This window comes from Neomonachus schauinslandi, chromosome 8 (assembly GCF_002201575.2).
Source record: "Neomonachus schauinslandi chromosome 8, ASM220157v2, whole genome shotgun sequence".
Classification (NCBI taxonomy): domain Eukaryota; kingdom Metazoa; phylum Chordata; class Mammalia; order Carnivora; family Phocidae; genus Neomonachus; species Neomonachus schauinslandi.
Window position 1 is genome coordinate 52,527,015 of NC_058410.1, and position 22,730 is coordinate 52,549,744.

Sequence of the window (22,730 nt, forward strand, 5' to 3'; positions counted from 1 at the left end):
TTTTTCTCTATTAGAATATCACATATGGGCACCTGGGTGGGTCAGTCGTTAAGCGACTGACTTCAGCTCAGGTCGTGATCCTAGGGTCCTGGGATCGAGCTCCACATTGGGCACCCTGCTCCACAGGAAGCCTGCTTCTCCCTCTTCCACTCCCCCTGCTTGTGTTCCCTCTCTCACTGGGTCTCTCTCTGTCAAATAAATAAAATCTTTAAAAAAAAATAGAATATCATGTAATTAACAAAGTTTTATTTCAGAACCTAAAAACTGAGTAGCACATATATGAAATTTTAATTGTAGATTTTTGTTTTAGGCTTTTCTAATGACCTGACAGCATAATCTTTGAAAAGTAAAACTGTGTCTATTTGTATATGGGCCACATAAACTATTTCCCTAAATGACAAAAATCACAAATAAGTCATCTAATTGAGGCTTTACAAAAATAAGAAATTAAATACAAACTATATCTAGATCTAATTTATCTGAAAATTTGCTAGCAATTTCCTATTCCTATGGATCTGATCCAATATCCTCTGTTTCACTTAAAAAAAAAAAAAAAAAAGCCCTAACCATATTATCCTACAAAATATAAAATAGTAGCACTACAACTGTTGCTTAAAATATACTAAACATACATTGAGCTTGCAAGAAACTAGGAAAACCCCTACAGACCAGCAAATAGGAGGCTAAAAGCTAAAGTAGTAATCATCAGCTGATCCTGGTTTGGGTTTGTTTTTTGGAGTTTTTTGGGGTTTTTTTGGGGGGGGGATTTGCATAAAAAGATACAAGCTTCATTGAAATACATTTGTTTATGAACTTTATATTTGTTGTATCCCAATGTTCCAAAAAAGACTTAAGGAGACTTCTAAGATTATATAAAATGCAACAAAGGAACATAGACTAAAAGTAAGATGAAAGAAGAAAAAAATGAAAGGATACTAAATGAAGCTGGTAACAAAGCCCAAATCGCATACTATAATGACCTAAATATTTGCTCTGGGTCATCTACAAGTTTGAATCTAAGCTTCCTAGCAGTAAAAGTGAAAAGCAAAACATAACCAAATACTCTACTGACAATGTTTGTGAGATAAATATAAACTGGTGTTGAGAAATACAAATATTGAACCACCCTTGCCGCCCAGGAATAAGTCCCACTTGAGGGTGAATGATTCTTTAAAAGTACTGTTGGATTCGATTTGCTAGTATTTTATTGAAAAATTTTGCACCCATGCTCATCAGGGATATTGGCCTGTAGTTCTTTTTTTAGTGGACTCTTTTTTTTTTTTTTAAGATTTTATTTATTTATTTGACAGAGAGAGAGAGAGAGACAGCGAGAGAGGGAACACAAGTAGGGGGAGTGGAAGAGGGAGAAGCAGGCTTCCCGCGGAGCAGGGAGCCCGATGTGAGGCTCGATCCCAGGACTCTGAGATCATGACCTGAGCAGAAGGCAGACGCTTAACGACTGAGCCACCCAGGTGCCCCTTTAGTGGAGTCTTTACCTGGTTTTGGTATCTGGGTAATGCTGGCCTCAGAATGGATTTGGAAGTTTTCCTTCTATTTCTTTTTCTTTTTTTTTGGAATAGCTTGGGTTTTTTTTATTATTATTACTGTGTTCAGTTAGCCAACATATAGTACATCATTAGTTTTCAAAGATTCATTAGTTGCATATAACACCCAGTGCTCATCACAACACATGCCCTGGTCTGGGGTTTTAACAACTACATGGGGTAGAGAGGGTGAGGGCTTGGACCCAAGACAGGAATTCAAATGCAGGACTAGAGAAAAGTAACATACAGGCAGTCACTCATTGATACCTTATTCCCCTCACACCCCCTCCCCAAGTATTGCATCCCTTTCTTCTCTTCTACAGGATTTTTCTCTTTTAGGTTCCTAAACTCTGGTGTTGCTTTCACTTGGTTATCAACTATTTCCCATTAAAATTATTAATTGCTTATTAAATGTTTCTGATCATTTTCTACTAAAATTAATAATGTCTATTAATTGACAATTAAGTTATAAGCTGTTAAAAGATTAGGGTATGATAGTAGCTTCCATCCACAACAATAATTCCCATTCTTATTCATGAAGTTGAAGCTTTACAACTAGAAATGGAGGGAATGAAATGAATGAAGTGGAAGAAAATTAAACAGAGAGGCTAAAAAAATTAATGAAGGGAAAAAATATTTTTCTCCACTGAGCACTATCTTCTGGACCTTTAACCTCCAGATTATACTGTCTTTATTGAATGACAGGAATCACCACCTAGTTGTACAGGCCTGAAATTTTAAAACAATTTCTACATTTGCCTTTCTCTTTTCCTCAATATTCAACCTACAGCCAGGTGCTATCCATTTTACTTCTTGAATATCTTTCAGATCTATCCTCTCCATATCCATAGGTGATACCTATGAGTTTTTCAACCTCAGGACTACAGACATTTTTGGCTAGATAATTCCTTGTTGTGGGGGGTAGCCGTGCATATTATAGGATGTTTGGGCAGAATTCCTGGCTTCTACAGAATGACTAGAGGCCAGTAGCAGTACCCATCTCCACCCTGCCTAGCTGTGAGAAACAAAAATGCCTCAAACATTGCCAAATAGTCCCCTAGGTGATAATCACTGCCTTATACTAAGCTAACACCATTTCTTACCCAGTGTACTACAAGAGTCTCCTAATATGTCTTCACTGAATCCACCATACTACTGCATCCCCCTCCCCCCCCATAACCACTCTCCACACTACACCCAGTGATATTCCAACTCTGGTCTTGTCAGTCCCTACTTAAAGTACTTCAGTATCTTCCCATTTCTCTTAGACTAAAATCCAAAATCCTTTTTATTGCTTTAGAAGGTCTAGCTCTCACTTCTCCAGATTCATGTTGGACCTCACTGCATCCTACTTCCCCTCCTTCATTGTACTCCAGCCACACTGGCTACCTTTCAATCCTCACATGGGTCATTCTCTCTCCAGCTATTGGGAGAACGCTCTGACAAGAAGATTCTTCCCCCACCTCTTGTAACGCTCTGAGAATTAGTAGATGCTATTTAAAAACAGTAACAACCAATGTTGGGGCTCTAGATTAAAAGCTGTGACCTAAAGAAAAAGTTGAATGCATTTTGATGGTTGGAAAACAGGACATGCCGCTTTTTCTAGCACAGGGTAGACAAAGATCATGATGACCAACAAGGAGAAATGATAGAGGACAACGTGTTAAGAGTCACAAAACCTAGGTTCTAATCTCTTTTGTGCATTGATTATCCATGTGATTTGTTCTTAGTTTTAATTAACTTTTCTGGTGTACAGTTCTATCAGTTTGAATACATGTAACCATAACCACAATCAGGATACAAAACAGTTCCATCACCCCCAAAAATTCTCTCATGTTGCCCCTTTGCTGTCAAACGCCTTCCCACTGTAGTCTCTGGCAACCACTGACCTATATAGTCTTTGTCCTATACTTTTATCTTTTCCTGGCATATATATACATACCATCTTCTCTATATTAAAATATTAAGCCATTTATGATGATCATTTGTCTGCCATGGCCAAAAACTAAATGTATGACAGTATCCCTTCTATGGTTCATATTTTTAAAAAGGATTTAAGTTTGTGGTTAATGCCCAATTTTTTCAATTTCACATCTTAAATTTTCAGTCTTCTCTGGAAAAGTGGCTCCACTTTGAATTTCTACATGCTATCTTGGTGGGCCTATAACTTTGCTCACTCTACAAAGCTATGAGCTCCAGACTGTTCCTTAGCCTTTCCTTGTAGTGGTCCTTCCTCAGTTTACCACAGCCAACTGAGCAGCCAACTGCAATTTTCTTTTCAGCAGTCTTTACTGATGGTGAGGGAGGGGGCAGTGTTCCAAGCTTATTCTAGCACCATGTTACTTATGAACATAGCTTGTCACTGAATGTCTAAAGATAATACTGATGACACTGTTTAGTCAACAGTCAGCTAAAGGAGAGTCTTGTTAATGATATAATATGAAAAAACTCACTGCGTTATCTCATAGGGTTGCCACCCTGGTAAATCATAAGAATGCTATCCATAACATTATATAAATTTTAATAAGCACATCTGACAGAATCATTCATAATTCTCTTGTAGTGTATCAGATTAGGTGTAATTACACTGGATTCAAAAGAATAACTGGATTCAGAAGTATTAAGTAATTGGGGTGCCCGGGTGGCTCAGTCGGTTAAGCATCCGACTCGGTTTTGGCTCAGGTCATGATCTCATGGGCCATGGGATTGAGCCCTGCATTGGGCTCCATGCTCAGTGGGGAGTCTGCTTAAGATTCTCTCCCTCTGCCCCCCCCCACTCATACTCTGTCTCTCTAAAACAAATAAATCTTTTAAAAAAAAAAGTATTAAGTAATTGATGTCTCCCACAAGTGCTTCCTTAGAGATAAATTAAGTATTAGAAACCACTTACATGTAAGCAAGATTTAAGTCTTTTTCTAAGATTCAATTAGGAGTTTTCTTTCATTTCTTTGAGTTTCTTTTATGGCCCGTAAAAAGCAATTAGAAAGGCTTGTATTTCTGAGATACAGAAACTGAAGAATTCCATAAAAATCTGCTTTTTGCTCCTTTTCCTGCTTCTATTCTTGCTAGGACCTGTACCCCCACCCCACTTTACACATGCTTCAGAATGCAAATAGTGTATGCCCTCCTTCTAAGGGACAAGGAGTTCACAATTTCTTCAGAATAAATAACATCTAAGGAAGGACGAGGTGATAATGACTGAACAAAGCTGTCGTATGCATATTCCAGACCACCAGTGCTAGACATCTCAACACCAAGATGCCCTGGCTCCAAGGAATAACACCTGGGTCTCATCTTCATTTTAACCAGTTCCTGGATGCCTGAGAGGACACATACACCATACCATCATCCTTAATAAAAAACCACAGACCCTGAACAAAGACGAAACTCATGCTCCTTTCCTTTCCAAGTCTCCCAGTCGCTTCTCTGTATCTGCTCTCTCTATATCTTCAATAAACTCTGCTCTCACTTCCTGCTGGCTTGCATTTGATTTCCATCCTGCGCAAAAGCCATGGACCCTCTTGGCTGGTTCTATAGGACCCCCTCCGGGTCCTCAGACCTGGCCTGCCAGCATCATTTTTTGATATGAACATATATCAAATACTCAGAGAAAAACAGCAAGTTGGTCAAACACAGGAGATCACATGAATTTACCTTGCTAAGAATATAAACATTTTTCAAATACAAATACCAACTGATTTTCTAGATTAAGTCCTTTATAAAACTAATGATAAGCAAAGTCATCAGATTTTATTAACACAATAAGATGAATATAAAAATTATAGATTTTTCAAAGCTTGTTAGTTTCCACCTAATTGGATGAGACTAGCACAATGTTTGTTTTTACCTTCCGGTGGCCTGTTGGATGTTGCCACAACGACGACCCCATTTTTGAACAGATTTTCAAAAAGCTGTTTCAGAATCATGGCATCAGCAATGTCAGTGACCTATGGACAACAACACATTTGTTTTATTTTAATTTCACTTCTGCTCTAACAAATTTGCTAATGGCTCATCTTTTTTTTTTTTTTTTAAGGATGGAAGTGAGTTCCAAGAGAAAAATTCTAATTATCATCATGAAGAAAAGAGTAGATAATTAAAAGCATGAAAGACTGTATGGTAATCTTTTAAACTTGATTCTTTTTTGCAAGCCTATCATTTCTACGCAAATTATCAAATGGTTCTATGTTAACTTCTTTTATAAACTACAGGTGGAAAGTACAGATAATTGTCTTAAACATTTAGGAAGTCTAATTAATTAGAAATAACATGACCAAATCCCTCCTCCAACGCCCACCACAGACTCCGTCCACCCCACCCCACCCCACCCTGGCAAAAAGAGGAGAGAGAGGGAGAGAGAAAAAAAAAAAAAAAGAATAAACAAGCTGATTGAGATTTCTAATACCTTTCTGGCAAAGGTCCCTGAAAAGGTGACTTTAAATGGTCATGGGACTTTAGAAATAAGGACAAATAGCCAGTGAGACATAATCAGCTGCTGTTGAAAATAGAATGATATGACATAGATACTATTGTGCAATTGTTGCACAAAACAATTCAACAGATGGCCCATCACAAAAATAAGCAATTTCATTGTTCTTTTTAAGTGCCTTCTATTACTGTCCATGAATAATCAAAAGGCACTGCAGTCACTTCCAGCACAGCCAGCCTCTGCTAACCTTCGCAAACACAAATATTCCTTCTATTAAAAAAAAGAAAGAAAGAAAAGAAAAACCTTACAAGAATGGTTCATGCAGTGCTTTAAAAAATTACTTCTGACAAAAGCAGAAATACATAATATAGATAAAATTATTCCATCTAAGTTACAGAGACACATATAATTATCTTTTCTAAAATTTTTAAAAATCCACAATTAACAAGCTTATTAACTTTTAAAAAAGCTTTTTAAAATCACAAGGAAATAGAGAAATTAAGGAGGGAAGGAAGTTGAGTTCAAAAACAAATGTATAGTGAAGATAGATATTAATCATTGTACCTTCCCTTTTAAATATAATAATATGGGTTTTAGATACTTCTTATGTAAAAATATTTTGATCTTTAATAGCATTTCAGATCATCTTAATAAAATTGGTTTTATATTCACAAAACATACAATAAATATCACATTGTTATTTTTAAACTCTGTTAGAGCATAGAAACCGGGGTAATTCTTTCAAATTAGATCAAAATACTGAAAGTTACCCACTAAATGGTTGTATAAGACAACAACCACCTGACTTACACAGGTTGATGTCACTTTTCTCTTTTACGCAAAAGTTTCATTATTTCCTTCCCAACTGAACAAAAACCAAACCAAACCAGGAAACAGGGATGTGCAGAGCTTTTTTTCTTTTTTTTCTGCCTCAGGTTTTAACTTTAAAACATTAACTAGAAAACTACTGAAGATTCCTTAAATTAAAAAGACTTCAGAAACTTACAGAGTGGTGATTAAAATGAAAAGGAAAGTCGAACTATTTAATTATTTAGGAAAGTGATAGTTAATTTGGAGCTTAGGATCACTGTCAAATTTTGCTTCCGCAAAAATACTCACAGAGAAGGCCCTTTTCAAATGCTTAGACACCAGTGGCATTTCTGATGAGAGAGCAAACAAGCTTGCAAATTTTAGAAGCAAGTGCACTTTTAAATTGGATTCCCAATACACTGACTTTGAAAGAGAATGATATCAATGAAAAGTTGCCCAATTTTAGAAAATAAAAATGGTTATTTGACTATCTCACCAATGTTTTTGAAAAAAAATTAAAAATAGCTTTTCATGCCCTACGGTTTAGAAAAGTAAAGAGACATTTAGCTTGTAACAGTGCAAAGGTTTAAGCTGGAAGTTGAAGAAAAGCAAACAATAAAGACTTGTGGTTGAATCATAATTTGTTGGTTTTGTATTACAAAATGTTTTTGCTCTATCAGAGTAAATTAACTTGGAGAAGCTATGGCTAATTAATAAAGCTGGAGTCACTTGGGGTAGCTGGGTGCCAATGTATACTCTTTTGATCTTGTCCCCGCACTTGTTCAGCTTTGCTGGGGAACAGTAATTTTACAGTATAAGTGAACAGAAGACAATTGGCCACACATTCTTGGAGAGCGGGCTTTTTTAGCACCCAGCATTTCATTACCACCAAGAACAAAAGAGAAGGCTACAGATTACCAATAAGGGTAGTCCGCTAATACAGAGAGGGGGAGACATTTCATTAGCATTAAAGAGAAAAGATTTTTTATGACCTAGAGTTGCTTTCCATTATGACTCACTTAAGTAAAAAAAAAAAAAAAAAAAAAAATCTAATGGTTAATTTACATATGTAAGTGCTTGAGTCTCAGTCACCCACTGATTGGTACAGTGCCATGTAATGAGTGACAAACATAAGCATGCATTATTAGTAATTAGTATTAGCACAAAAATAAGCACCTATTTTTTATTAGCAGTTTTTAATAGCTTTCCTGTTTTACAAAAAACGGTCAAAACTATTTTTTAAATGATATTGATAGCTTATAGAGGAGAATTTTGCATGATATTCTGCTCATCAGAATTCTTTTTTTTTTTTAGACCATATTAGTAAAACATCTATCCAGTGTCCCTAAAAGAGACAGGAAAAAATAACTTTTTTTTAAAAATCAGTTTCCTTCAGTATTATACCTTCAGAATCATAAATGGTTTAACAAAAAAATGTAAATATTCAAAGTCAACATAATGAAGACCCTAAAGAAAACTTTGAGGAAAATCTGCTCTTTTATTTCAGCAGCTAAAACATATAAAAACAACCTACCTAGACAAATTTCTCAAACAAAATAATAGTATATTTGACACCACAGGCAAAACTGAAATGCTATACTTTACTAAAGATGACCAAGCTAATGAGGAATACATTCTGCAAATGTAATCTGAATACTGCCAAAACATAATTTAAAAATTCCCCAAATTCAAGAGTACATATAGTCTTGTTTTTAAGCAGCAATAATTCTCACTCAGCTCCCTAGTAAAATAAATATTATATTAATTAACACCAAGTAAAGGCCAATAATAACTAGTTAAAAATCAAGACTACTAATAGGATTCAATTTTTAAAAGTGAAGTGGTGATTGTAGACATACGATTGTTAAGAATAAAGTGCCTAAAAAATTCTTTTCTAGTAAATCAGCAGTGTATCGTACTAGGATTAATAGGCTTAAGGATAATTTTTAGGTTCTATCACTAACACATCTACTAAAAGCCTATCCAGCTCCAGATCTGTATATTTAAATACATAATGTAAGACATCATATACCAAAAAGAACATATAACATAGCTGTTACTACTAGTGAATTAGAGCACTAATGATGAATTCAAACGGAGTTACCAGCTGTGTAACCTTGATGAGTTAGTTAACTTCTCTGACCCTTAATTTCCTCATCAGTATAATGAAGGTAGTAATAATACCTACATGAAGGTAGTAATAATACCTACCTTGCAAAATTGTTATGATCCTTATATTAAATCCTCAAGAAATGTTAGCTAGGACTACTATCTGTGTATGGCATACGTGCTAGTATAATTGCACGTTATTTATATGTAGCTGTATCGAACTTTAGCTGTAGATGGAATGGTATATACCATAGTACAGTAGTTAAGAACAAAGGCACATAGTACTCAATAAACAGAATATACATAATAGATGGAATGTAACCATTCCAATAAATGGCATTGTCTCAAACAGATAGTTCATAAAAGACGAATTTTAACTAGTTAATAAACAAATGTAGAAAAAATACAACTATATTATTACTTAAGGAATATATATTAAAACAATAAGATACCATTTTTCATCTATTAGACAAAAAATGTTAAGATAATTCAGAATGTTGACAGGAAAAATTGTGGGTTGTTATTATAAATAAGGGAAGTGGGACTTAGTTGGGACACTACCTCAATATTTATCATTTGGTACTAGGATTTATTCATTCATTCTTTCACTCGCTATTAGTCATTCACTCATCCTCAAACACAGTTCTAGACATTTGAGATACATCAATTACCAAAACAAAGATTCCTACCTTCAAGATTATGGAGGAATATATATATAATAAGCAGTAAACATAATAAATAATATATATATGCCAGAAGGTGATATATGTTATTTTTAAAAAGAATGGTTTTAAAAAAGACAGTAAGGGACATTGGTTAATGGCAAACCAGTTTTTTAAGAATAGGCCTTTGTTAAGGAGATAACTGAGCAAAGATCTGAAGAAGTGAGAGACTCTTTGGAGTATCTGGGGGAGACTGCCCCAGGCAGAAAGTTCAGTGCAAAGGCTCTGCTTGTTTGTTCTAAGTTGTGTGGATGTTGGGAATCAGAGTGCTGCTGTAACAGTATTTTGGGGGTATCCTTTTACCCCCAAATTTTAGAAAAAGGGGACAAGGAGAGATCTGGACTAGCAATAATCCAGTTTTGGTATGCTAGAGGAGCTTTTCTAAAACCAGTAGAAGACAGTCCAGATACTGAAACCAGGAGATCCAGGTTCTGCTCAGTGATCACCTCTGCCCTTAGAGGCCATATTCCTGCCCTTATACTCTTGCTTTCTCTGGTTCTTCTCAACAGTGGGTATATAGAGATAACTGGCCTTTTCTCGCATACAGTGGTAAACTCCAGGCTCAAGTCTGGAATTGCAGAGGAAATAAAAGCAAAACTACTAACACTCTATATCCTAGGACATGCAGGGCAACTTTGTTCAAAAGCTGAGGGTTCTCCCTCCTGCACTGTTGGTGGGAATGCAAGCTGGTGCAGCCACTCTGGAAAACAGTATGGAGGTTCCTCAAAAAGTTGAAAATAGAGCTACCCTACGACCCAGCAATTGCACTACTGGGCATTTATCCCAAAGATACAAATGTAGCGATCCGAAGGGGCATGTGCACCCCAATGCTTATAGCAGCAATGTCTACAACAGCCACTATGGAAAGAGCCTAGATGTCCATCGACAGATGAATGGATAAAGATGTGGTGTATACATATACAATGGAATATTATGCAGCCATCAAAAAAAAAAATGAAATCTTGCCATTTGCAACGACGTGGATGGAACTAGAGGGTATTATGCTAAGCAAAATAAGTCAATCAGAGAAAGACAAGTATCATATGATCTCACTGATATGAGGAATTTGAGAAACAAGACAGAGGATCATAGGGGAAGGGAGGGAAAAATGAAACAAGACGAAACCAGAGAGGGAGACAAACCATAACAGACTCTTAACCTCAGGAAACAAACTGAGGGTTGCTGGAGTGGAGGGGGGTGGGAGGGATGGAGTGGCTGGGTGATGGACACTGGGGAGGGTATGTGCTATGGTGAGCGCTGTGAATTGTGTAAGACTGATGAATCACGGACCTGTAACCCTGAAGCAAAAAGTACATTATATGTTAATAATAATAATAATTAAAAAAAAGAAAAAAGCAGCGGGTTCTCTCACGTTGTCAACTCTAACATAATAGAATGCTACATTCCAGTAGCATTTGCGATCAAATAAAAGCAATCAATTTGATATTCAGTCTTGTTTTATCATCTCTGAGCATATGTTCTTCAGAGCTCTGGTGGGAAAGAAGCATTTGGTATAACACCCACTATTAGCTATGGTTCCCTAATTTTTGAGGAAAATAGGGTTGGAAAATATTTGCAAGGAGCAAGGAGATAGGATCAGAGAGAAAGCAGGAAGGCTTGAATAAAAGAAATGACACTGTCTTATTGTATTCCCCACACACACGCACTTAGAGTTTAAGCTTTTTTAAGTTGGGTTTTCTGTTACCTATAGTAGAAAGCATCCTAGGAGATACCTCATCTCTTTGCTCTTTGGTCTTTAGTTCATCAGCTAATTCTCCTTGCACTGTAGATACTGGATTCTATATGAAGGAAGGTGACATTTCCTCACAGTACTCCTACTTATGCTATCTTTTACAGGCCATAAGGAAATCCCTCCTGATACAGCAGATAGGAGCAAAACACGAGCTGAACAGATCCATCCCCAAGACTGTTTGCAAGCAACAGGCACAGGAGATTCAGCTAAAGAAAAGGAGTTTACTTGAGACTCCAGGATGCAAACAGCACTGATAGCACCTGCTGGGAACTGGAGCTGAGGGAGCTCTGGAGAACTCAGCAGCTGTCCAGGGAGCAGCCTTGCAGTCCTCCCCCTAATGTGATTTAGTTATTTCCTACGTCTCTTTGTTCCTGCTTCATTATGGTGTGGGAACTGCCCTCAGTGCCTTTTAGTTGAAAGACATGAGACAGAGGACATGATTGGCCCAATCCCAGGGTACACCACACAAGTGCAATGTTGCGGGCAAGTTTGTGGGCTTGGTACTCATAGATCAGATGTCCAGACATGGTCCATTTGACTGTGGGTCAGATCGGGTCCTGTAGTTTGGGATAAGGCTCTTTATTTAAGGCAACTGGATGGATGAGTAAACGAATGAATGAACATCAAACCAACTCTGGCCGGGGCAGGCAATGACCACTCCGTCATATCCACTCTCTCTTTGTTAGCAAGCGACATTTTACAAGCGAGGGGCCTATCTCCCCCTTGATCTCCTTTATACTTAATACGTAATTTGAAAAATCATTTTTATTGCCTGCCTTTCTTTTGCAAGACTCACTCATTTGGAACACGAGCATCCTGAGAGTTGCTTTTGTTTCCTACTTCCCAACCACACATCGACATCCTGAAGTCTGAACTCAATGGAGAATGCCCAGTGCAACCAAGAGAGGTTTCTGTTAGGGCCTCACTATTAGGGTGGTATTATGACATTAATGGGTCCTAGGCACTTTTACCTTCATGAGCCCCTTCCTCAATTAGAAAATGCATTTGAGGGGTGCCGGGGTGATTCAGTCGGTTAAGTGTCTGACTTCGGTTCAGGTCATGATCCCAGGGTCCTCGGATTGAGCCCCTCATCAAGCCCCGCACTGAGCATCATGCTCAACAGGGAGTCTGCTTCTCCCTCTCCCTCTCCATCTGACCCTCCCCTGCTCATGTACACGGGCACACTCTCTCTCAAATAAATAAATAAATGAAATCTTAAAAAAAAGAAAATGCATTTGAAAATACGTGTGTTTACATACATAAATAGTATTTTATGACTGGGTTGGTATAAAATATATATAGATACAGGCTGAATTCATTAAGATATGTTCATTTCTTTCCGCAAATTTTAAAAGAAATTAAACTATTTTTATGGGCCCCTGAAAGTATAATGGACCCTAAGTACTGTGCCTACTACACCTAATGGGTAATTTGGCCCTGCTTGCTATTAATCCTCTGAGGATCTCTTTGTACCACCAAATTGTCATTGCTTCCTAACCTTCTTAAATAGTCTTGCCAATGGTCTTTGTGTCACAGCAACAGACCAATCTTTTCTCTGAATGTTTTAAAATTCACATTTTTTAAGTTAAAGGTCATGATTTTTATATGATACCAAGGAAATTCTGATGCCCTCTATTCCTCATCTACATGATGACTATAATAACTATTTTACAGAATTAAATGAATAACTGTGTTATAGATATAAAAACACTTTGTAAACCATGAATCATTTTACAAAGGTTAGGTATTAATACACTTTTTAAAAAAATTTAACTTCAATGCCCTAATCAAAAATTTAACTGTGCTAATTCAATTTTATTGATGATAATGTGATTAAGAGATCATAATGAGAAAACAAGAGATGGTCTTCACTGATTTATCACTGACTTTTGTTGTCAACAACAAACTCAGTACTATTTTTAGAACTAAACTAGGCCCTTCTCTTTCTGCAACACATTGTACACTTAGTGCACTTTTTCAGAGTAGAACATTTCTTCCCCACAAGGCTTCTTCTGAAGACCTTTGTAGTTCTACAATACAAAAGGTGATAAGATGCCTGGGTGGCTCAGTCAGTTAAGCATCTGCCTTCAGCTCAGGTCATGATCCCAGGGTCCTGGGATTGGGCCCCCCACATCAGGGCTCTGTGCTCAGCGGGAAGCCTGCTTCTCCCTCTGCCTGCCACTCCCCCTGTTTGTGTTCTATCTCTCTCTCTGACAAATAAGTAAATAAAATCTTAAAAAAAAAAAAAGAAGGTCAATGCCAGGCTGTCTTAATATGACTGAAAGGAGAAAAAAAGATTCCTCCTTTCCAGATGGCCCAGTGTAACACCATTCCTGGTGAAACTTCTTCTTTCTCATCTATCATAAATCGAGACCATTGTTAGATAAGTGTATCAAGTTGCTAAAGGAGACCTATCTGCCTCATTTGGGATAAAGGCAACCTGGCCATCTTCTCTTCCCACCAATGCAGGTTTTTAAAACCCAGAACAAAAAATAACTCGCTACCAATTTAAATGCATAATTTCAGAGAATCTTAAAACTGTAAGAAGCTTTAGAATTCAACTAGGACAGTTCCCTCACTTCATCACAAATCTGTTGTGAGGCTTAAATAAGATGTGTGACTCACCCAGGGCCCACCTCAGAGTAGGCACAAAACAAATGTTAGCTTCCTACCCCTTCGAAGTTCTCTGGGCCTTTATTCTAGGCAGTCAGACACAGGAGTTTATGCACTCAGCTCCAGAGATATTATTCAAAAGCTCTGGGTGTGAAGCCCTATTTTTAACCTTATATTCAGTATTTGTGGATTTTTCTATTTTCATTCCAATAATCAATTGCTCTTACAGTAAGAATTATAGAAAAATAAACTATTACATTTCAGAACCACTGAAGAAAGCAAATAAAGACGAAGTAATTCTTAACCTAGAGCATCTATTATTATTATTATTATTATTATTATCATTATTAAACACTGGGATACAGAAAAAGTATAAGACATGGCATTTGCCTGCATGCTATCTTTGCTCTCGTAAGAAATAAAGATCAGAAAATAACTTATTACCAATTTAAATGCACAATTTCAGAGACTCCTAAAACTACAAGAACTTTGAAAGTTCAAGTAGGGCCAACTCCCCCTGTCATCACAAACAAGTTGTGAGGCTTAAATGAGATGTGTTAATCACTTGTATTTTATATAACACTTTAAAAAAAACCCACAAACATCTTTAAAGACATTATTTTGTAATCATGACATTATCTCCATCATGGTACAGGTGAAATGTAAATCCATGACCCTAATATAGGGATGGGCAAACTTTTCCTATAAAAGGCTGAGTAGTATATATTTTAGGCTTTGCAAACCATATGTGGTCTCTGTTGCATTTTCTTCTTCTTTTTTAAAAGACCCTTTAAAGGGGCGCCTGGGTGGCTCAGTCGTTAAGTGACTGCCTTCGGCTCAGGTCATGATCCCAGGGTCCTGGGATCGAGCGCCGCATCAGGCTCCCTGCTCGGCGGGAAGCCTGCTTCTCCCTCTCCCACTCCCCCTGCTTGTGTTCCCTCTCTCGCTGTGTCCCTCTCTGTCAAATAAATAAATAAAATCTTTAAAAAATAAAAAATAAAAAATAAATAAAAGACCCTTTAAAAATATAAAAATCATTCTTTTCTCACCGGCCATACAAAAGCAAGATGGGCCAGATTTGCTCTGTGTGAGCCATAGTTTGCTAATCCCTGGACTAGACGGTAAAATAAACTCATAAGAGGTAATGTGTCAAATCAATTTATAAAACAATGATAAAATCAGGAACAGAATTTAAATCTTCACATGTCATTCAGAATACCATTCCACATCTATGAAAATCTCTACCTTACCTGAAATTCATCGAAACATAAGAGACATGCTTCTTCACTGATCTCTTCAGCTATGGGAGCTATTGGATCATATGATTTAGCCATGAATCCCGGTTTTCTTTTTGGCAAACTCTGTTTAAGGCGGTGTATTCCTTTAATGGATGAAATTAAACACAAATCAAATACTGTATTAATTGTTCATTTTAAATAACTATAATGTATCTTTTAAATCTCTAAATGAAACCTCAGTGTGAACATAAAAACTAAGTTTAAATGCCACATAAAATCAAATGTGATTATTGAAAAATTGGTTGCATTTTCTCTACCTCAAAATAAGTTGTTCACATCTTAATACATTCCCATGGCTGTAAGGACACTTTGTAGTCATTCCATCCCGACCCTTCAATCACTTCAGAGGTGACAAAGTGATAGCCTAGATGACAAGATGGTAACTAGCTGGATCAACAGATCAATCTTGTTGCTGAGGATTTTAGAGATGCGGGCAGAGGAGGTGATCCTGCCCTACGTCTAGCATACATAATCAGATGTTCCCTTATCTCTAGGCAATCCCACTTCACTCCTTAAAAGTGTATTGAATGTTGGAAGTATTAGAAGAAAAATGCAATGTTCCTGCCCTGGTGAGGTTACGGTATAGCTGGTAGACAAATAATGCACAACAGAAATAATCTAAGAACACTGACAAAGCAATAAGGCATACATACAAGCACATGAATGCCTACCTGCTAAGGTGACACAGAGGAAATGACCTAGTCAAGAACAACTTCTTGAAATAAGCGAGTTTTTAACATTTCTTATTGATCCTTAGTAGAAAGAGGAAATACCCGACCTTCATATAGTAACCTCTCTTCTCTTAATGGGAAGTACTGAATTTGTCTTTAGGACCAACTCTAAATACATCACGAGTTGTTTCAATATAGCACAAAACAAGTGAAACCAAATAAAACCTCACTTTAAGCAAACTAATTTTTTAAAAGATTAAGAATTTTAAAAGATGGTAAGAACTATTCTGTAGTGTTTGCCCACTTAAAAATCCCTTCTTTTAGACCATTTAACTTACTTTCATGAACATCTAGCATGAACCCATGAAAATGAACCCGTTTCTTCCTCTTCATCTCCACATAAGCATAAAACATGTCCATCACCATTGTTTTCCCTGTACCTTAAAAAAAAAACAAAAAAAAACTATTAAACAGTATGTACTGATCGCTCTCATGATTGTTCATTAGCTTTGGGATAATGAAACCATACTCTTCTACTGGAAAGCTTAAGACTATGTTACTTTTTTGGAAGGAGTGTTTATTTTGTATGTTAAATGAGCTAAAAATAAAATGTTGATATTGCTCTTTTTTGTTAAAATCCTGTTATTAGGAAATACAACATTTAATTAACATTACAGGGTCTATTTCCCCCAGAGAACTATGTAAATAAACTGGTAAGATCTGCAGATTATTCATTCTTCAGTTTCTCTTCCAAAAGACATCAATATGAATAAAATAACTTAATTAAGTAAATATTTATTGGGCCATAAGCAAGAGGAGTGGTCTTAGGGAAATTCAAAGATGAAAAATAAAAAAATAAAGATTAGTATCTAACATAAATGCTGAAAGTAAATAATAGATGTACATTAGAACTGCAGAATTAGGGCGCCTGGGTGGCTCAGTTGGTTAAGCAACTGCCTTCGGCTCAGGTCATGATTCTGGAGTCCCAGGATCGAGTCCCGCATCGGGCTCCCTGCTCAGTGGGGGGTCTGCTTCTCCCTCTCCTGCTCCCCCTGCTTGTGTTTCTCCTCTCGCTGTATCTCTCTCTGTCGAATAAATAAAAAATTAAAAAAAAAAAAAAGAACTGCAGAATTGCCAATTTTAACAATTTTTTGGTAGGTTTATCTTTATTTCTCTTTGCATATCCTACAGTATTTTTTTTATACATGTTGATACTATGCTCTTTTTCTTTTAAGTTTTTTATTTTAATTGCAGTATAGTTAACACACAGTATAATATTACTTTTTAGGTGTACAATATAGTGATTCAACACTTCCATACAACATGTGGTGCTCATCACAGTAAGTGCACTCCTAAATCCCCATCATCTATTTCACCCTTCCCCCACAGCCACCTCCCCTCTGATAACCATCAGTTTGTTCTCAATAGTTAAAAGTCTGTTTCTTGCTGTCTCTTTTTTTTTCTTTGCTTGTTTTGTTTTAGCTTTTGAAGAAAGTGTTCTTAAGATACAACACTTTCTTAAAAAGCTGAGAACGTAAATCTTTCAAAATGAGGCCTACTTGAAGAAATTGAAACCGTTAACCCTTCAACACTGAAACTTTGAACCACTGTGATTGCTTTAGTAATCGAAGAGTCATATTTAACAAAGTATGCACGGAAAGTCTTATTCCCTCGCAGAAAGCCCAGAGCTTTGGGGACATTGGCAGTACTCAGGCTCAGGTCAGACCCAGCATTCTTCAGCAGGCCAGGCCAGGGCATACTGATGCTGTCCCTCATGCTCACCACTTCCTCTGGCACGACCCCACCACAGTGCCCATCCTCTCCTCCCAGGAGCTACGAGTATACATAGGCGGCTCAGGATGTGAGATCTAAGTCTTAAATCTATTTGGCTTTCCTCCATTCCATATGGCTTTGAGCCCATGCCATCTGAATCACCAGAAAGTTTTTTGTATGTGAAAATACAATTCACCAAACACATCTGGTCATTAATGAAGAAACCAATTCGATTTAAAAGTAATTTTTTTGCAAAAAATATTTAGTATAATATTTCTTGATACAGTGCGTAGCAGCAGATTTGAATCATTACATTTATGCAAAATAATAAAATTTTAAATTCTGCTGCATGAAACAGTACGCTTGTAGATCCAGAAAAAAGTCAGGAACTCACAAAAAATGTGAATAATATATATTTGAATGTAATCTTTGTGCTGAGTCTTTAAAAAACAGGCTTAAAATATAACAAGACCATCATATAAAAAGCTTCTGGATATAAAAGCAAAAAAAATCATAAAGGAAAAAATGGCTACCTGAAATTTAACCTTCTGGGGCGCCTGGGTGGTTCAGTAGGTTAAGTGTCTGCCTTCGGCTCAGGTCATGATCCTGGGGTCCTGGGATCGAGTCCTGCATCGGGCTCCCTGCTCAGCAGGGATCTGCTTCTCCCTCTCCCTCTGCCCCACCCCCCTGCTCATGCTCACTTGCGTGTGCGCGTGCTCTCTCTCTCTCAAATAAATAAATAAAACCTTAAAAAAATTAACCTTCTGAATATCAAAATCACTATAAATAAAATTAGTATCCTTATTTATTTAATCAATATATTGTTACTGAATAACACATGTGAGGCCCTATTCTGGGTGCTCGGGATCTGGTAGTAAACAAAAGAGACAAAAATCCCTGTCTTCATGAAAACTGAAAGATTAACCTTACATATCTTTAAATATGAAGAGCTCTTAGAAACTACAGTGGTGTTTTGGGGGTTTTTTGTTTTTATTTTTGGTCTGTCCTAAATCTCTTACTTTTGAAAACTTCCCTACTTAGCATGATTCTATGAGGGCATCAATCACAGGATGAGCCAAATCAAAATACCCCTTTATCATATACACTGTGGTTGGCCCTGTAATGAGCACATGACCCAGTTAGGTCAGTGTTCTCTAGAGGCAGTTAATGTGGATCCTGAAAATAAGAATCATCTCTTCTCTTTTTAAAGGAGCAACCTAGAAAATTCCAGAAATATTTTTTATAACAGCAAAAAATTGTGACCAAGAATGAAGCCAACAACAAAACTATGAACAAGAATGAAGCCAAAAAGGAAAGCAGAACCAAAAGATGAAGGAAAAGGGAAATGGAGGGAAGGGGAGAGAGATCCCAAAAATATCACTTAAGACATTAAATATAGATCTACCCACAGCTGAATCAGACCATTATTCAACTTAATAATTAAACCAGCCATTAAATTCCTCCCCTGGTTCAGCCAATTCAACTAGCTTTTTTTTTTTTTCCCACTACAACTGAAAGAATACTAAACAGGACAGATTTAACAGGGGAAGGAAAAAAAGATGATCAATGTACAAGAAAAAATGAGTATTCAAATGACACAAAAAATATAAATAGCTTTAAACATATTTTTAAAAGTTTAATTCTACCAGGAATAAAAGGAATACAAGGAAAAACACCCATGATATACCATTTTTATGTTCGTGAAGATGTAGGAAAACAAGCACTCTAATATGCTTCTGGAGATAGTATAAAACCAACCCTTCTGGAAGTCAGTTTGGCAATGTCAATCAAAAGGTAGACAAGTATTTAAAAATACTCAGAACCAAAATCAATACTGTAAAGATATTTTTGCTCCCTAAATTATTTCAAAGCTCAGTGGAATCCCAATCAAAATCAATTTAGAAATAACTTGACAACATGATCCTAAAGTCAGTCTCCTGATAAAAAATAAATAAATAAAGGTCTATCAACAGGAAACTGATTAAGTGAATTGTGGAACATTCATATAATAAAATAGTATATACCCAGTAAAATGAATGAGGTAGATCAATACGTTCTGATATGACATGATATCTAAGACCCACAATTAACTGGAAAAAAAAATAAAGTACTTAATATTTGAATAAAATAAAAACACCCACACTTTTAAAAATTCTCCTGAGTGGCTAATTTCTTTAAAAAGTGTGAAAAAGGGACATCTGGGTGGCTCAGTTGGTTAAGTGTCTGCCTTCGGTCCGGTCATGATCCCAAAGTCCTGGGATCAAATTCCGCATCAGGTTCCTTGCTCAGCAGGGAGCCTGCTTCTCCCTCTGCCTGCTCCTCTCCCTGCTTGTGCTTGCTCACTCTCTCTCTCTCACAAATACATAAAAATCTTTAAAAAATTACAATTAAAAAAATTTTAAAGTGCCGAAAATACTCTAAAACAAGATCAAGTAGCAAGTAATAGAGGTTGGGGGAAGCAAGGAGGAAAAGAAGAGAAACTATACAATAAAAATGTATCATGAAATTAGAAAATTGTATTTGAGTGGTACCGGACTCTAAAAAAATAAACTAAACCAATTAAGCAGACCTAAGGATATATAATAACAGTGTATATGAAAAAAATAATTGTTAAAGACAAATGCTCAGCCATTTGCAGAAAATAAAACTAGATTCCTACTCACATTTCACACCAAAATTAATTCCAGATGAATCCAAGGTGCTAAAAAATATGAAAAACCCGGAAGATAACATGTGTGAACATCTGTATCACCTTGGAGTAAGAAAAGTTTAACAATGTGTATCAAGAAAACAAAAACTTCTGAGAGACCATGTGAGAGTAACTGGTTCCAGATTTGCCATCCCAACATAAACACCTTGAAAATTGGATGAAATACAGGGGCGCCTGGGTGGCTCAGATGGTAAAGCGTCTGCCTTCGGCTCAGGTCATGATCTCGGGGTCCTGGGATCGAGTCCCGCATCGGGTTCCCTGCTCAGTGCAGAGCCTGCTTCTCCCTCTCCCTCTGCCACTCCCTCTGCTTGTGCTCTTCTGTCTATCTCTCTGTCAAATAAATAAATAAAATCTTAAAAAAAAAAATTAAAAAAAAAAAGAAAATTGGATGAAATGTATGAAACTAATATTTTCAGACACTGGAAAATAAAAATACAAGACTCTGATCCCCGACAGAAGGGAAAAACAAGATGAGCCCTATATCACTGCAGCTTTTGGCTTGGAGGCACCCTCCAGACTGCTGCACAGAAAGGAGGAATCCAAGCAAAACACCCAGGGCAGGCTGAGTTGCATTAAGAGAGATCAGAATTATGGGAGTCCAATGCCAGGGAAATTTGCAAGGCAAAATGCCAGGGAGGAGGAAGCTATCTATGAAGGAGCTCCAGAAATTAACATGTGGGTACTCTTAAGTCTTTGGCTGAATACTAGCTGCTCATGTGTAGGGTGATACTCCATGATGTGAGGCAAAGAATGGCCATCAGGAAACTGTAAAATGAACAATTTCCAGAGATACTGTACTCATGCAACAACTTGGATGAATCTCTAAGAAATTACACTGGGGTGGGGGCAGAAAGCCAATCTCAAAGGTTATGTACTTTTCCATTTATATAACATTTTTGAAATGACGGAATTTTAGAAATGGAGAACAGATTGATGACTGCCAGGACTTAGAAAGAGAGGGTGAGTAGGTACGGTTACAAAATTATGAACAACACAAGGGACTCGTGGTGATAGAATTGTTCAGTACCTTGACTGTGGCAGTAAATACATGAACCTACACAGTTGACAAATTGTACAGAACTAAATACAGACACAGAAATGAGTACAAGTAAAACAAGAAATTTGAATAAGATCAGTGAATTATATCAATGTCATTCTGTTTGTGATATTTATACTATAGTTTTGCAAAATGTTACCTTTGGGGGGAAATGAGTAAAGTGTACACAGATATCTCCATATTACTTCTTACAAGTGTGAATCTATAATTATCTCAATAAAAATTTCAATTAAAAAAATACTTCAGGGGCCCCAGGATGGTTCAGTCCGTTAAACATACTACTCTAGATCTCAGCTCAGGTCTTGATCTCAGGGTCGTGAGTTCAAGCCCCAGATTGGGCTCCAAGCCCAGCATGGAGCCTACTTAAAAAAAAAAAATACTTCAAATGAATCAAGCTGGCATGTAAGTAACTTAACTCCCTATCAAAATAAAATTCAATATATAAAAACCATATAATCATCACATTTGAAAAAATGTTTGACAAAAGTCAGCATACATTCATGACCAAATCTCTCAGCAGACTAGGAAAAGAAGCATACTTTTCAAACTCATAAAGGACAAATACAAAAAGAGACATACAATGAAAAGATGCTCAACATCACTAATCATTTGAGAAATGCAAATCAAAACTACAATGAGATACCACTTCAACACCCATTAGGATGGCTATTATTTTTTTAAGAAGAAAATAACAAATATTGGTAAGGATGTGGAAAAATGAGGACCCTTGTACATTGCTGGTGGGAATGTAAAATAGTGCAGCTGCTGTGGAAAACAGTATAGAAGTTGCTCCAAAAATTAAACACAGAGTGACCATATGATCCACCAACTCCACTTCTGGGTATATACACAAAAGAACTGAAAGCAGGGATTCAGATATTGTTCACCACAGTCAAAAGATGGAAATAACCCAAACATCCATCAACAGATGAACAGATAAAAATTGGACACATATGCTGGAATACTATTCCGCCTTAAAAAGTAATGGAATTCTGATACAGTCTACAACATAAATGAACCCTGAATAAAACTATGGTAGGTGAAATAAGCTAGACACAAAAATTTAAATAATATATGATTCCACTATATATGACATACCTGGAGTAGTCAAATTTACAGGGACAGAAAATTGAATGGTGGTTTGCCAGGGCCTGGGACGGAGGGGCATATGGAATGGGGAATTATTGTTTATAGGTAGAGAGTTTCAGTTTGGGAAGATGAAAAATGTTCTGGAGATGGAT

At 36.7% G+C, this 22,730-nt stretch overlaps 1 protein-coding gene across 1 annotated transcript in view; it reads right to left on the reverse strand.

Annotated features, from left to right (window-relative positions):
- AFG1L (AFG1 like ATPase) overlaps window positions 1-22,730 on the reverse strand; it is a 228,824-nt gene that overhangs the window by 124,803 nt on the left and 81,291 nt on the right. Inside the window, exons 5-7 of the mRNA XM_021693462.1 lie at window positions 16,288-16,389; window positions 15,231-15,361; window positions 5,392-5,491 (exon numbers count right to left, since the gene is read on the reverse strand). Of these exons, the coding sequence (XP_021549137.1) occupies window positions 5,392-5,491; window positions 15,231-15,361; window positions 16,288-16,389 (333 nt within the window). The remainder of the gene's footprint in view (window positions 1-5,391; window positions 5,492-15,230; window positions 15,362-16,287; window positions 16,390-22,730) is intronic.